This window comes from Cyprinus carpio, chromosome A6 (genome assembly GCF_018340385.1).
Source record: "Cyprinus carpio isolate SPL01 chromosome A6, ASM1834038v1, whole genome shotgun sequence".
NCBI classification, from domain to species: domain Eukaryota; kingdom Metazoa; phylum Chordata; class Actinopteri; order Cypriniformes; family Cyprinidae; genus Cyprinus; species Cyprinus carpio.
Window position 1 is genome coordinate 23,424,442 of NC_056577.1, and position 15,482 is coordinate 23,439,923.

The 15,482-nt window shown below is 34.6% G+C and overlaps 1 protein-coding gene across 1 annotated transcript in view; it reads left to right on the forward strand.

Annotated features, from left to right (window-relative positions):
• The first annotated feature begins 935 nt into the window (after positions 1–935).
• Positions 936–15,482, forward strand: part of oca2 (oculocutaneous albinism II) — a 79,771-nt gene continuing 65,224 nt past the window's right edge. The window contains 9 exon segments of the mRNA XM_042758512.1: positions 936–999; positions 3,194–3,438; positions 7,913–8,008; positions 10,184–10,357; positions 10,811–10,868; positions 10,992–11,064; positions 11,606–11,766; positions 12,459–12,541; positions 12,773–12,926. Of these exon segments, the coding sequence (XP_042614446.1) occupies positions 3,209–3,438; positions 7,913–8,008; positions 10,184–10,357; positions 10,811–10,868; positions 10,992–11,064; positions 11,606–11,766; positions 12,459–12,541; positions 12,773–12,926 (1,029 nt within the window). The 5' untranslated portion in view covers positions 936–999; positions 3,194–3,208.

The following is a 15,482-nucleotide window of genomic DNA, read 5'->3' on the forward strand; positions in this document are numbered from 1 at the left end:
AATGTGAAAATTTTAATTACAGCTTATGAAAATTCTTTGGATGCAGATTGTAGAAAAATGGGGAAGTATCGAATTAGTGATGCTGGTAAGTAAACAAAAAATTGTGGCTTATAAAAGCTCATTTTGCATCTCAAGGGACTGATAAGTTATTTTGAGTATCAACTTTGTCCCCAGTGTTTCTCTTAAATTGTGTTGGGCACAAACTGCAAGTGCAAATGAGCTAATTGATGAAATACAGTGATTTTATGGCGCTATAATATTAATGTTAAGAGTACTGGAAAAGTTGGATATGGAATCATCTGATGACAAATTTTTATGTTCATATTGAAATCTCTGACTGATTACAGTCTTGAAAGACATGAAAGAGTTTCTTCAATTGCTCCATTTTTAAAAAAATTCTTTGGGGTAAATGCACACTTGGTCAGTAAGATGGATGCAAAGTAGGGCATTGAGATTACTTTAGCACTTGTCAGCAAGAGAAGCTTTAAGCAATAACGTCATACATAGTAAGTTGCTAGTGAGTAATACTTGAGTGTGTGTGCAAGAAACAATCATTTTTTTCATTGTGTGTATTGTTTTGGTCTGAAAAGGGGTGGGTGTCTTCAGGCATTTGGGGGAAATTTGGGCATGCCTTAAACACTATCAGTGTCAAGAAGTGTCCACTCCCACAGGGTATCTTAAGGTCTAAGAGAAGAGGAAAGAGGGAGGGCTGTTTATTCACTCTCTTCTGTCAGTGTGCAGAGTTTGCTGTGGGTCACTCCCTCCATCTCCTAGAAGTCTACATTTTCCATTTAAGAGTGAGCATCTTCCTCCTCCTCCTGAGCTCATGAAAATCTGCAGCCTGTGTGTGGCACTCGTGAGCCAGCCAGAGCCGTTTGGACCAACTGGGTTTCTTTTTTTTTGTTTTTTTTTTTTTTTTTTTGTTTTATTATATTATTATAAATATTATTTTTATCATCATCCTCATCATCTCGTCCATTTCATTCTCTTAATTGTCAGGTAAGAAATTCAGTTTTGTTAAAAAAGAAAAGAAAAAAGAAAGAGATAAGAGTTAAATTATACAGGATGGGTAAAATATTTCCTTGTATTTTTAATACAATAAAAAAATTGTCTGAACAAATAAAAAAGGGACCTTTTTGGTTACTAAACTGCAACAGTGAAGTGAATTCAATTATAATGTGCATATATCTTTAAACTAGTTAACTTTGTATGTAATATGAATGGTGAATATAATTTAAGACCCATGTACTATTTTATTAAGTATATTTGCTTTTTTATAAACAAAATCCACAAAAAAAAAAAAAAAAAAAAACTCTGACCTTTTTATTTGATTTTAAATGTTCTCATTTTCACATACAGTATTTGTACTAAAGACATTTTTCAGTGGATTAATATTTCTTCCCACACTGAGAGAGAGGAGGGAGGGGGCAAAGAGGAATGTACAGTAATGTCTGGAGAGTGTGTGAGAGCTTTGTGTGTGTTAAGGTTCTTAACAGATTAATATTGCTCTGATTCAGAGGTAAAGGCTCCAGCTTTTGCTCTGAACTACAGTTAATTAAATAAGTAAATAAATACAAGCTGCAAATCCATTTTATTTCTTAAAATTAAATTGAGTAAAAATTTAATTAGTAAATGTAACAATCTACTAATATAATAATAATAATAAAAAAAATACTATTTTGAACCAATGTTTTGACAAAAAAAATTTAGTTAAAAAAATCAGTTAATAAATAATTTAATATGAATTTGAATCTCTCTCTTTCTCTCTTTCTAAGCTGCAAATATTTGCTGAATGACTCGAACGTAAAATACTAGTAAAACTGTCTGACCCGAGGCTCGTACAGTATGGCTCACCATCTACAGTATCTTAGAGCTGGAGTTAGGGCGGATTTGAATATGGGTAGAAAGAGAAATATTGCTGATGTGTTGCATTTACATTGTAACAATCACTCTTGCAACAACAGATTGCATGTTTCTGTTACCCCCTGACAGTGAGCACTTTGTATTAACCACTGGCACAATAGAGCTTGTATTATTCAACAACAGTGAGGTACGGAAATCAGACAAGCACTGGTCACATAGCCAATTAAGGAAATTATTTTTAATAATTTTTGTTTCACTTAACAATAACAACAGTAAAGATTGTAAAGATTTTTATGTTTCTAAAGCTGTGCATATGTAAATAAATACACGTGTTTTAGATGCAGTCAGTACATCCATATTGTTTGTTTCAGCTATCCAAACATTAGAAAATATACTTGTAATCATTACATATAAATACTAATGAAATTGGGCTGGAACACCCTCATAACCCCTTGGAACCTTTTAGCAAAAGCAAAGCAATATCCTGGCAACCACTCACAACACCCTAGATGGGTTTTGCACAGGCAAGCGACACATTTTATTTAGGCAGTGTGAAAACACATGCAATGCTAAAAACTGTGGTAATTAAAATTAATAAAACATTTCCCACTATGTTCTTCTGCTTTAAAAAAAAAAAAAAAAAAATACTTACCTCCACACATACACAACTCATGTTACCCTTAAAGTTGAAATCTGTCTTAGTCTACAGCTGTGAGTTCATGGAGGTCTACAGTATGTGTGAAGATGTTCAGTAGGTCTCTGTGTGAAGGAGGCTGTGTGGAAAAGTAATGCCAGGGTCAAAAGGGTGAAGTAAGTTCTTAATTAGGATGGTGCTGTGTCTGTGATTCTCAGTCTGGAACCTTACAATCTAGCTATCAGTCACAGATTGAGAGGTTAACTCTTTAATTGCCTGAGACTTTGGAATTGCATAGGGACTGTGGCTATAATATGTGACCATACTCTTTTAGGAGGTTTATAGTAGTGTGTGGCATTCATACTTTGAATTAATAATTATTATTCTATATATCTAAAGTGTTTTAGTAATTTTATAATATAAAATATGAGTGTTATTTAACTGTATTTGCTATATGCCTGGGAAACACTAGAGGGGGCCGGTGCACCCTAATGGAATAAAATCATACGCTATGCAGTTCTGTATCTCTAATTATTTATGTCTGTACATCATTGTTCTGTATGTGGCTTATAGAAGTCATTTTAATCTGCAAATGTAAGTTTCAAATGAACTCATCTGATGCTAGTTACCATAAATATGAAACCTATGCTACATTAAAAGATAATTTAACCTCTAATAATACCCCTTCTCCTCCAGTGTGCCTGAGTGAAGATGTACCTGGAGAATAAGAGTAATATTGAGGTGGAGATGTCTCAAACCGGAGGACAGGGTCACTCCAGCAGGGTAGGCTGCAGAAATTCTGACACTGTGGCTGGGAACTTTGATGAGCTTCGTCTGCTGGAGGGATTCTCTGGGAAAATAGAGACGCAGAAATTGCAGCAAGCTGCAGCCATGCCCTCTGGACACTGCATAATCTACACTGACGTCCATCAAGATGATAGGTAGGAGGACAGTAGTAGTTGAGGTTTTGACAATCAAATACTTAATCAAGAATAAATACTGTTAAAGGGATATTTCACTCCAAAATTAAAATGGGAAATTCATACATCATCATATACTCATTCTCATTTTGTTCCAAAACTTGAATTACTGACATTCTTCTAGGGAACACAAAAGAAGTATTTTTAGGATTTTTTTTTTTTTTTGTCCATACAGTAAAAATCAGTGGAGTCCAAAGCAACATCAGATCCCACTTTCATTATATGGACCAAAAACAACAGTTTATGGTATATTTTAGTTTATTTTTTTTTTATTGTAATTAATAATTAGTTATTAGTTTACTGGTGCATTCAAGTTAATAATTACATAATTACAAGTGGGAGACTCACAACTTTCTTTGAGTTGCAGCATCTGTATTGATGTTAATTTTTTTTATAAATTAAATTATTATTAATATTTTTACATTTAAAGTAAATCTAGATTACATATAAGATATGATAGTATTGTACAATTATGATAACTAATATAATATATAAATATATGTAACAATTTAATTTGTAGCACCTTCATAATTTAATTAAATAAAAATATAAAAAGCTAAAACACATCAGCTTTCTTTATTTGCCGTTTTGTAGTAGTTACATTTTTAAAAAAATTTATTTAGATAATTTTTTTATTTACTTATTAATTAATTAATTAATTATTTGAGTACATCAAGTTAAACTAAATTAAAATGTGAAATATTAGCTGAAATTAAATTTTTATTTTTTTTTATTGACATTATTTCAGTTAATGTTTATTTTATTTAAAGTAAAAAAATATATATATATTTTAGTTTAGTTTTAGTTAATAAGCCTGGGTACATCGCCAACTTTCTCCACCCAGTGTGACTTGAACACACTTGACGTCTTAATTACAACTTCTCAAATTGTTAAAACCAACTTTCCTGGAGGACTTGAATGCACCATATGTCAAAGATGATTTTGGATCAACGGGTAGTGTTGTCCCAAACACACTCAACCAGACTTTCAAGCTTGATAGTGCCACAGTTTTTAGACTCTTCTGAGAGATCAGTCTACAAATGACTTGCTTATAGTTGTCCCTGCACATTAAACTTTGGTAAGGGAAAGTATTTTAACAAAGTAACCACCTCACCTTTGAGATGTTTCAAAGAAAGCTCATGCTGGGAAAGGAATCTTAATGCAAAATGTACTTTACGAATTCATATTATGGCTGACATTCAGCTGAACACATTTGGCAGATAAGGTCTCCAGAACCCTTAGTGAGAGCTTTTCTGTGATTGAAACAGATGCTTATCAACTCTGAAGAGGATTGGTGCTCATGTGTGGAGTCACATTACTGTAGTAACATCATTAAAAATGTGTGTCTATGTGGGGGGAGGGGTGTGTGTAAGATGGTACTGTAGAATATGACGATGGGGGTCTTAATCTCGAGCTTGTGGTTGTTACACCTTTCAGATCAGACAGTACAGTTTTAGATCAGCCATCACGTGATTAATTGTTAGTCATGCATGAGATGAGATCTGCTTCTGCTCTCATGACTGCTCTCTCTACAGGAATTCTTTAATGATAACCACTCTCTCAATGAAATCAGCTGATCACATCACATGTATTATTTTACAAAATATGCTTTTCAGCAGTTGTTTCTCTGTTCTCGCTGTCTTTTTCTGTCTTATATATTCTGTAATTTCATTATATAGAAAGTTTCAATAGTTGTTTGCTTATCTTTCTGTCCTATGGGAAATATGCCACAGTTATATAAAAATATGCCATATATTATCGCACACATATTATTGTTTGAAACGTTGGTGTCCATAAGATTTTTAATGGGTTTGAAAGTTTCTTATGCTCACCAAGACTGCACTTATTTGATCAAAAGTACTGTTAAAAAAACACCCCCCACCCCAAAAAAAAAAAACAGGTATAAATACATGAAAGTGAAAGTGACGTGACATACAGCCAAGTATGGTGACCCATACCCCGAATTCGTGCTCTGCGTTTAACCCATCCAAAGTGCACACACAGCAGTGAACACACACACACCGTGAACACACACCCGGAGCAGTGGGCAGCCATTTATGCTGCGGCACCCGGGGAGCAGTTAGGGGTTCAGTGCCTTGCTCAAGGGCACCTCAGTCGTGGTATTCAAGGTGGAGAGAGCGCTGTATATTCACTCCCCCCACCTACAATTCCTGCCGGCCCGAGACTCGAACTTGCAACCCTTGGATTGCAAGTCCAACACTCTAACTGTTAGGCCACTGTAAATGTTTTTACTGTTACTTTTGAGCCATTTAATGCATGCTTGCTGAACAAAAAACCCTTTGAAATTTCTGTTTGACTTTATAATATGATATGATTAAAAATGGAGCAATTTTCTTCATATTGTCAGGTAGCATTCAATTTGACTTGTATTCTATGTCAGATCTAAGAGGATGGTAGGTGTCCCACTGGGTTATGTACTCCCCTTCTTTGGTTTCAGTCTCATCTGGACCTCACACACTCAGGTTCATGCACAATAAGAAAAAAGCTTTGCTTCATTTATAAATCCTGCATTCTGTGAGCTAACATTTCAAATCTCCTCTCCACTGTGTAAATGCAGGGAGAGGGATTAAAGGCCTTGAAATATCCTGTCTAATCTCCCTTTTGCCCAAACTCAACACCAGGATATATCCTGGAGGCCATGGCTATTATGTCTTGTCTGGAGCACACAAACACCCCCCCCCCATCCCAGCTGTTTGCAGTGAGCTGAGGCATCGGTAGGGGTGTGTAAGTTGTTTGAGTCCTCTGTAATGCTAAGCAGCTGAGGTTTGGGATTTGCCCAATGATGTGTTAGAATTGGACAAGGGTTGACTCTATAGTCTGGCCGGCATGTGATGAGCAGCATTGATCTATTCTGGCATTCTGCAAAAGGCTCTCCATAACTCACACACAAACTCAGAGCCAACTGAAGAGATAAGAGGGACTTTACCCATTTAAACTGTCATTAATTATGACAGAGAATTTTTCTCAATTATTAGATTAGTGAAGAGGCTCCGGTAATTAGCCCACAGAGTTCTCGGGATTTCCATCTGTTCTGTTCACACAGGCCGAAAAATATCAACACTGCTGGTGTCTCTGAGCAATAGCTCAGAACCAATCTTTTCTCTTCCCCCTCTTCTTCTTGAGACTTCTATTGATTTTTCTGTTGTTATTGAGTACAGTATATGAGATGTGAAATGATTGACTACAGTAAATAAAGCTGTCCTTGTCTGAGGAAGTTAAGAGGATAAAGTGTGATTACTGAATGAAGGAATGCTAATGGCCCAAATTATTTGAAATACATTAATGTGGTACTACAAAATTATTATAATTATAAATAATTATTATCGATGTATGCCAGAGTTGCCCAAACGGGGGTCCGCAAAGAAACTGCACGGGGTTCATGAGTTAATGAAAAGATAATAATGAAATAAATCAAATGTAAAATTAAAATAATAATAATAATAAATTAAATAAAACACAGATCTCTGTGTGGAGAACTGGCTGTTGTCAGACTCCTTGTGCATACAAAAATCTGACGGGATTATTACAATTAATAGCAAAAGATTGTAATAACCTTTTTATTTATTTATTTTTTGGAAAACACAAGTGGCCTAAAACTTTTGCACACTACTGTATATGTGGCACATTCCACTGTCCTTGGGGTCAGGATTTCAGTTTTATATGTACATTATAGTCCTGATTTCTTTGAATAATACTCTTAAGTTGAATATCTGTAAAAATGACATGATAAAAATGTTAAAAAGATTAAAAACAACAAGATTAAAATCATGAAATTGTGGCATTGACTTTTTTGAGGGATTCATGAATTAAATAAGCCTGTCATTGACACAAGACAAAATCACAAAGCAATTGTAACTGCACAAAAGCAGTTTATTTCATCGTGTCACTGTGTTTTATAGCATGTAAACCAAGGCCAGAACATTATTCTAGTTTTCAAGGCCCAAATAAGAAGCATGCTGTTGTCCATAAACCTGCCATAACCATATCATATTCTTTCCTCTGTGAATCTGCATACTACCTGATGCCCATCCACCCTGACAAGTTACGAGGTGTCAGTTAAATCATCAAGAAAGCTGAAGGAGGACACAATTATAATTGTCTTTGATCTTTTGGATGTGTGGCTTGCTTATGTTTGCAAATCTACATTTATTTTATGATCATTTAGCTTAGACCTTGTTTGACACACTAGACCAGAATGTTTGATAGTGGTGTAAAGATGACTGAACAGAGACCAAAAAGGAAGAATGACTTTCAGTTCTGCTCAAAGACTTTTAGTTCCATTTTATTTCAGCTGGCAGTTTTTATAGAAGAGTCATTAAAAATGGATGCCAAGAATTGATTTCTAAATGTGGCTGAGATGTTATTTATGACAGACATCATGCTTGGATTTAACAAGTTTTCTCCTTGTTCCCAGGCACAGCTTCAGCATGGTAAACCTCCTCAAAGGCAAATCCAACCAAACCAACCACACAGAACGGTCACCTCTTCTCAAGTTTCCCCAAAATGACAGGTGAGCCTAAATATATTTCCCCATTGGTTTCACAGTATTTCATATTTGATGTTCTTTTGTTCTTGTTTTCTTTTCTGTTCTTCAATTAACAATTTGGGTAAGGTTTGTTTATTTGATACCAAAATGTATTTATTTATTTGACTCATGTATGCATTTATAAATAACAGTAAAATCCACTGGCACTCCTACTAATCATATTTTTCAATTAATCATTCGCGAATTCAGTCATAATTATATATACCAAAATATACAAATCACAGTTTAATGGCATTTCTGTTTATTTTAATATCAATGAATCATAATAGAATACAATTTTCGTTTGCAAAGCGTTAACCACTTATACACATGGAATGTATCCCTCTTTCTTTCAAAGTTGCAGGACCTGTTGACTCAAGAAAGCTTCTGTAGAACAGCTGTAAGAATATTACCTGGGGTCTGTAATTACCGACCTCATTATCATTCAGTAATGAGAAAAAGCGGCTTTGTGACCTTCATTTCCAACAATTACTTTATATATTACCAGGTTGAAGGCAAACACAGTTCCTCACATAATGTATGGCATTTTGATAACTTGAAGTGTTCTTGGCCTCTATGTACTTCTTAATTAAACCAAACACTGCCTGCAGTATGGTATCTGAACTCTCAGTTGTCAGCCTCTATAATAATTGGTATTGATTCCAACACATTGAATATGATACTAGACTGGAGCGCATTCCAGTTCGCTCAACCAGTCAGGAATATGTTATGATTAGCCAAGTTATTTGCATAAGAATCTCAAAATTTCTATATAAAACATTTTGTATTTTTGTACAAATATATATATATATTTGTGTGTGTGTGTGTGTGGGAACTATCTGTAATAGCTTTTAGTTCTTCAATATTTTTGAGGCATGAGTCATTTTGTTTATTGCATTTCCTGATTTCGTCATGATTCACCCATGTATCCCTATCAGGACTCTAAAGCCAGAGATTTTTATGTGACAAGAAGACTCCTAGTCATAAGGATTACACCAGTATTTAATTTAGTTTGGGTGATATAATGTCCTCTTCAGTGCTGAATATTCCTATTTTCATGAAACGTTGTTTTATCAGGTACCTCAGGAAAAATCTCATAGAAAGTAGGATAAGTTTTCTCATGAAAATTGAAAGCTCAATGAAAATTCAAATGGAATCAAACACAGGATTTTAATGTATTAAATGTGTGACTGTGTAAGAAACCCCTTATTGCAGTGTTTCTTTTAGTTCTTGTTTGCAGTTTTTAATTTTTTTTTAGTTATGTCAAACAAACAACAACAACAACAACAAAAAAAAAATATTGTCATGATTGCAAATGTATGGAGTATAACATATAGAGTCATATAATTCACATTACATTTTAATAATGATACTGCTGAATTTTAGCTTCTAGATGTAGTTGAAGTAACTTAATTTTTTTTACAAATTAGTTTGATATCAAACAATTGATTGGCCCCCTGCAGTACCACCATGGACCCTCTGTTGAAGACCCCTAGTCTGTGTTATCATAATGGCCCTCTGAGATCAAGAGGCCTTCATGGAGTAAACTGTTGTCATAGTGCTAATATGGCTGGTTGCTATCTGCTGCCCTCAGTAATACATTTTTCATTCCCTCTGAAAGGCAGTGAGCTGAATGCTAATGCTGCTAGCGATTATATTGTGTTCTCAGTCGGAATAATGTATTTTGCTGCCTATAATCAACACAAAAGCCTCTAGTTATGTCTGGGCACTTAGGTGTATCCACTCTTAGCATGAATTTGTCAAAGAACTGTGTACCATAACAGGCTTTTAACACCTTTCATTGTTTTTAATCTCTGTTGTGTGGCTGCAATTAACATTTAGATGACTGATCGCTTCCTAGCTGCAGGAGTGATTTGTTACTTTGAATGATAGGATTGGATTTTCACAACTAAATTTAAACCTGAAGTGTTTCATTTCCACGAGACTAGCGGCAACAAATACGACTGCAAAAATAATGATTATTGTAAACAAGTTTACCGGGTCAAACAAATTAATTTTACCACTAAACAGATAGTCCTGCCCCAAACTCACGCCATTGGTTGAGTCAGAAGTCAATATCTTGGACTGTTCAAACAAACAGAGCAACATTTAGCAAGCACCACTGTGTTTAACACACTGTTTTTATGCTGTTCTGTGCAGTATAACCTACATGACACTGCATGAGCCCAGCCTGGGATCTGGAGAGGAATCATGGGAGGCCAGCTCTGCTGAATTGGAGAGGAGGTGTAGGCTGGGCAGTGAGGTGGCCAGTCTCTCCCACATCACATCCATGGATAAATGTGAACATTATTTCAAACTATCACCCCCCATCAGGTACGGCATACATACACTACCATTCAAAATTTGGGGTTAGTTATATAGATAGATATAGATTTTTTTTTTAGATTAGATTTTATTCTATCTATCTATTTATCTATCTATCTATCTATCCATCCATCCATCCATCCATTTATATATCTATATATCTGTCCATCCATCCATCCATCCATCCATCCATCTATATATCTATATATCTGTCCATCCATCCATCCATATATGTTTGTTTCAATAGGGAGTTCCATAGGTTGGTTTATAGATTCCATCCATCCATCCATCCATCCATCCATCCATCCATCCATCCATCTAGTGTGTGCAGGAGAACCATTAAATGGTTGTAGAAATCACTTTACTGTAGCTCCATAACCCAAAATTCAGGGACATTAAATGTGTTTTTGTTGCAAGGTAGATGACATAACTAAACATGAACCTAAATTTGCTTTTAAATAGGTATTGCTTAAGGACAACAAAAATCATCACCATCTTCATCATTGTTGTTCTCTGTTCAGTAAGTTTTTCAACAGCTTTTGTTATATAGAATAATATCCATTTTTGATTGTATTACTTGCAAACGCTCAATGATTTTATTTGTCTGACACCCTGAAATAACTATATTTATTTGAATCATCAGCTGTTTTTCAGCATGTATCCTGACAGGGAAAGCCCCTGGAGGATGCTAGCAGTCTCATCCACCGAAAGCTTCTGTATCCTCCCCATTTGTGTACTTTACAGAATCTGCATTGTTTGGATTTGCATTGACTAGATAAATAAGAATCATTAATTCACAAGTCAAATATTGTGATGATGCATGCCACTACGCTAACTCAGACCCTGCTGGGATTTTATGGTTGGTTCGGAGATTGCACTGAAGGGCTGCACTAATTCATTTCCGTTTCTGTGACAATCTCACCATCTGCTATTTACAGCGGCCTGTGTCATGGTAACAGTCTTGCCTATGACTTCGTGCATAACAAAAGATCTGGCTGATACTTGCAGCAATCTGTGAGTCCTGCAGAGCTGGAGAGATGAATGTGAAGAGTGAACAATGCACTGAAGTGCTTCAAAGTACCTTCTGCTGGTGGGAGGGGATTGTCTTTCCAAAATGAAACCATGGCCAACTGACATCTGTTTGCAATTTTTTTTTTCAAAACACTCTGGTTAAAGCTTGATAGATATTTTGTTTTAATATTTGAATTTGTTTCCCTAGTTCATGGAAGTTTTTCTTAACCTAACTGATCGCTGTAGCCATGAATCTTACTGATTTTCGTGACAACTCCCTGCTGAAGCTGCAGGTTGGTGGGCCGTTTTTGGGAGGGATGGAGGCAGTACAAGAGGCCCAGGAGTATATTCTGATCCAGGTGGAGCAGACTGAAGAGGCGGGGTCTCGCCGGAGAAGAACTCAACAGGTTGGAGTTGTTTCCATATATCTATTGTTTTATAATTCATTTTGTGATACATTTAGCTTGTAAAGTTTGTTTATTCTTTAATAAAAGTAGTTTGGGGTCAGAAATATTTTTTAATGTTTTTGAAAAGTCTCTTATGCTTGCCAAGACTGCATTAATTTTAATCAAAATTGCAGTAAAAACAGTTTATTCCTGTGATGGCAAAGCTGAATTTTCTTTAGCATCAAATGATCCTTCAGAAATCATTTTAATATGCTGATTTGGTGCTCAAGAAACATTTCTTATTATTATCATTTCTCATCATGTTAAAAATTTCTATAATTTCTTACGTTGAAAACTGTTGTGCTTCTTAATATTTTTGAAGAAGCCGTAATACATTTTTTTCAGGATTCTTTAATAAGTAGTAAGTGCATGTATTTTCTTAAAAAAAAAAAAAAACCTTACTGAGCACACACTTTTGAATGGTACTGCATTGTATTATTTCTATAGAATAGAATAGAGTAGACTAGAATATAATAGAAATAAAAATAAAAATATGTCTTTAAATGCCTTATAGTTTGATTATAAAGGCATTTATAAATTTTCATACTTATAAGTATCCAAATACTTTTTCAGGATGCTGTATGTAAAATGTATATAAAATGAAAATGAAAAGATTAAAAGTGATTATTTAAATTCTAATATTTTTCTAACAGGTGCTTTATAACTGGACTATACCATTGCATTCCCAACGAAGTGACCAAATTCTGAGAACAAGGACATTTGAAATGGTTAGCAGGTACGATTACCCATTCCTCATCAAACAAGGACATTTCATGTTATATGGTGCACTTTATTGCATCTATTGCTCCATATAAAAAAGTAGATTAATCACTGTCATCAGATTTGAACTGTGCTAATAGTTCAGTAAATTTAATCATGTGATGATGTTATTTTTGCAGTAGTTCCTGTCATCATATATGTTTTGTGTCTCCATCTCTCTAATCTGTCTCTTTCTCTTGTCCTCCAGCGCTCCTATTCTGATCAGTGTGCAGGCCTTTCTGTTAGACAGTCAGGTGGTTCCTCTGTCCATGACTCACCAGTCACTCTATGTAACCGTGGAAACCCAGGTGCTTATGGCTGGATTGATCTTGGCAGGAGTCTATGTGCTCATCATCTTTGAGGTAAAATATGAGGTGTCGGTGTGAAGACATTCTTTTCACACCGCACGATAATCCGTTCAATGGTCTTTTGTGACTCATCCCATATTTCATCCCCATAAACAAGATCATCTCAGCTGTTTTGCCACATTGACTGTGTGGAGTCGTCTGAGATTTGCATGCACACAACTGTAGTCTTTTGTAACTCCTCAGGAAGAGTAGATGGCATGCTGGGTATGTTGTTCATAAACATTCTAAAGTTGTGCTTGTAGATCCAGCACTATACTGAGATGTCCTTGGCAGTAGTCATTCGTAAACTTTTTTTTATTTTTTTATTTGTATCTGTACCGCTATTGAGCTCTAGAGGTCACTGGGCTCTGCCAATGTTAACAGGAAGAGCTTTTACTCACTTTGATTGCACAAAAGTATATTGGATTTTTGGAATACTAGAAACTGACTTCAAATTGGATTTAGAGTGCTTGAATTTTATAGCAAGCCCAAATTGTATTAGTCCAAATATCTGAAACAAGTTTTTATTTTTTAATTGAAAATTGAAAATACACAATCTTTTGAGCCTTTGAAACATTCTAAATTAAATATTATGAAGTAAAGTCAAGAAGAAGGACTTGTTGTGACCATGTTGTGACCATATGAACTCCTGTACAAAATGTCAGATGTCCCTTGCTTCCTCTGAAGCACAAAAAAATCCTACTTCACTTCATGCTGGATAACATGGAACATTCAGATTTTGTGCAGCTTGAGTGCTGTTGTCAATCAAATGAATGAGAGACAGGCTAAGACATTCTGAAATTCAAGTTAATTTTTCAATTAAACTGTTCCCTTAAACGTGATAATATCATTTGGTATAAAAATGTAAATAATAAAGGAATGCAAAATAGGACCATTGTCACTATTGGTCTGTGATAATATATGTAAAAATTTACTTTTCTGGTCTCTATTGCTCATGATGCCAATTCACCTTAAAAATTCATCATTTCTGATTTTATATATTTATTCGTTTTAATTTTTTTTTGCTCACTATACATATCTGTTAGTCTGAACAACTCTTAAAAGATGTAGATTATTACAGAGCCTTTCAGCAAAACACTCCTCCACATTTTTTACTTCCTCTTCTCCATGTAGTGCACACTTTTTAGAGTTTCCAAGAAAGCGGCGCTTTAGTGCGGCTCCAGGGGGACATGAGGGCAGAGGGGACCTCCCTTCCTAATTACATTTATTTCTTCAGGAGGGACAGCATGCTGCGTGTCGAAGAGTTTAATTAGACCTTTGTGAGAATGCTAAGGGAGACTTTGGGGGGCTATGTTTCCACTTTTACCGTTAATACTAATGCTTCATAACTATGGCTACACCATCATCAAGAAGCTGAGAAAATAAAAATTATATGTTTTAGAAAGTGAACTAATGAACAAATTTTATGTTGATTGGGTGAGTCATCGTAATTTTATTTACTGAGTTTTTAAAACAGGGTTACTTGGGGAACATTACCTCTGTGATCATCTTTTTATGAAAAATTTCCCCAAACCCCCAAATTATATAATATTATTATATTATATTATATTATTTTATATTATATTTTATTATATTATATTATATTATATTATATTATATTATATTATATTATATTATATTATATTATATTATATTATATTATATTATATTTTTCTGACCATTTGAAAACATTACAACTTCAATCAACTGTGATATGTATATGAACTAGTTCCCAGGTTTTTTAGAAACCATCAAAAAGTGTTAAAAAAACTGCAACTTTGCTGTCCAACTGAGTGCAGTCTGTTCATTTTTAATGATGAATATCACATACATAACACGCCATGACATTTCAGTAGAAGTAACATAACACCTAAACAACACTTGCTCATACAGTCTTAGTCTAAATGTGTTTCTTTGTTCAGTTATGCTTCTGTAACTTTTTGATCTTGATTTTTAATACTAGGAAATATAGCCACCATTACCCAGTCCAGTTATGATTAAAATATTGCTGCTTCTCAGGCATTGATCTAAATGGCAAATGATGTTGCCAAATGTATGTGTGCGTGCCAGAAGGAAGGTGCAGCTGCCCAGAATGTGCCTTCATAATCAGCTTTTAATAGACTGCTGAATCAGATGATATACTACAGTACTGGACATAACAGTTTTTTTTTTATTCGCTTTGGTACTGTTTTCACAAGCAACTGTTACATTTTCAAAACTCTTAGTACTAATATTACAACAGATCACCAAAAGTGCACTTTTTTTCAAACATTTCAGCATATTTTCATTTGTCTTAGTACAATACACAAGCACAAAGTATCCTTTTCACTACACAAAATAAGTGTTTCATCTATATAAATGTTTCATTCACAGTAACTGCCTTTCATAAAGCTCTTACTATCAAATTTCTCATTCAGTTTAATACATTGTCTATTATTTAATCTAACTCACTGAATCATTTGGTGCATCTACAGTGCGTATAGAAAATAATCAAATTTTGTTGCTTTGCAGCCTGAAATGAAGATATATATATATATATATATATATATATATATATATATATATATATAT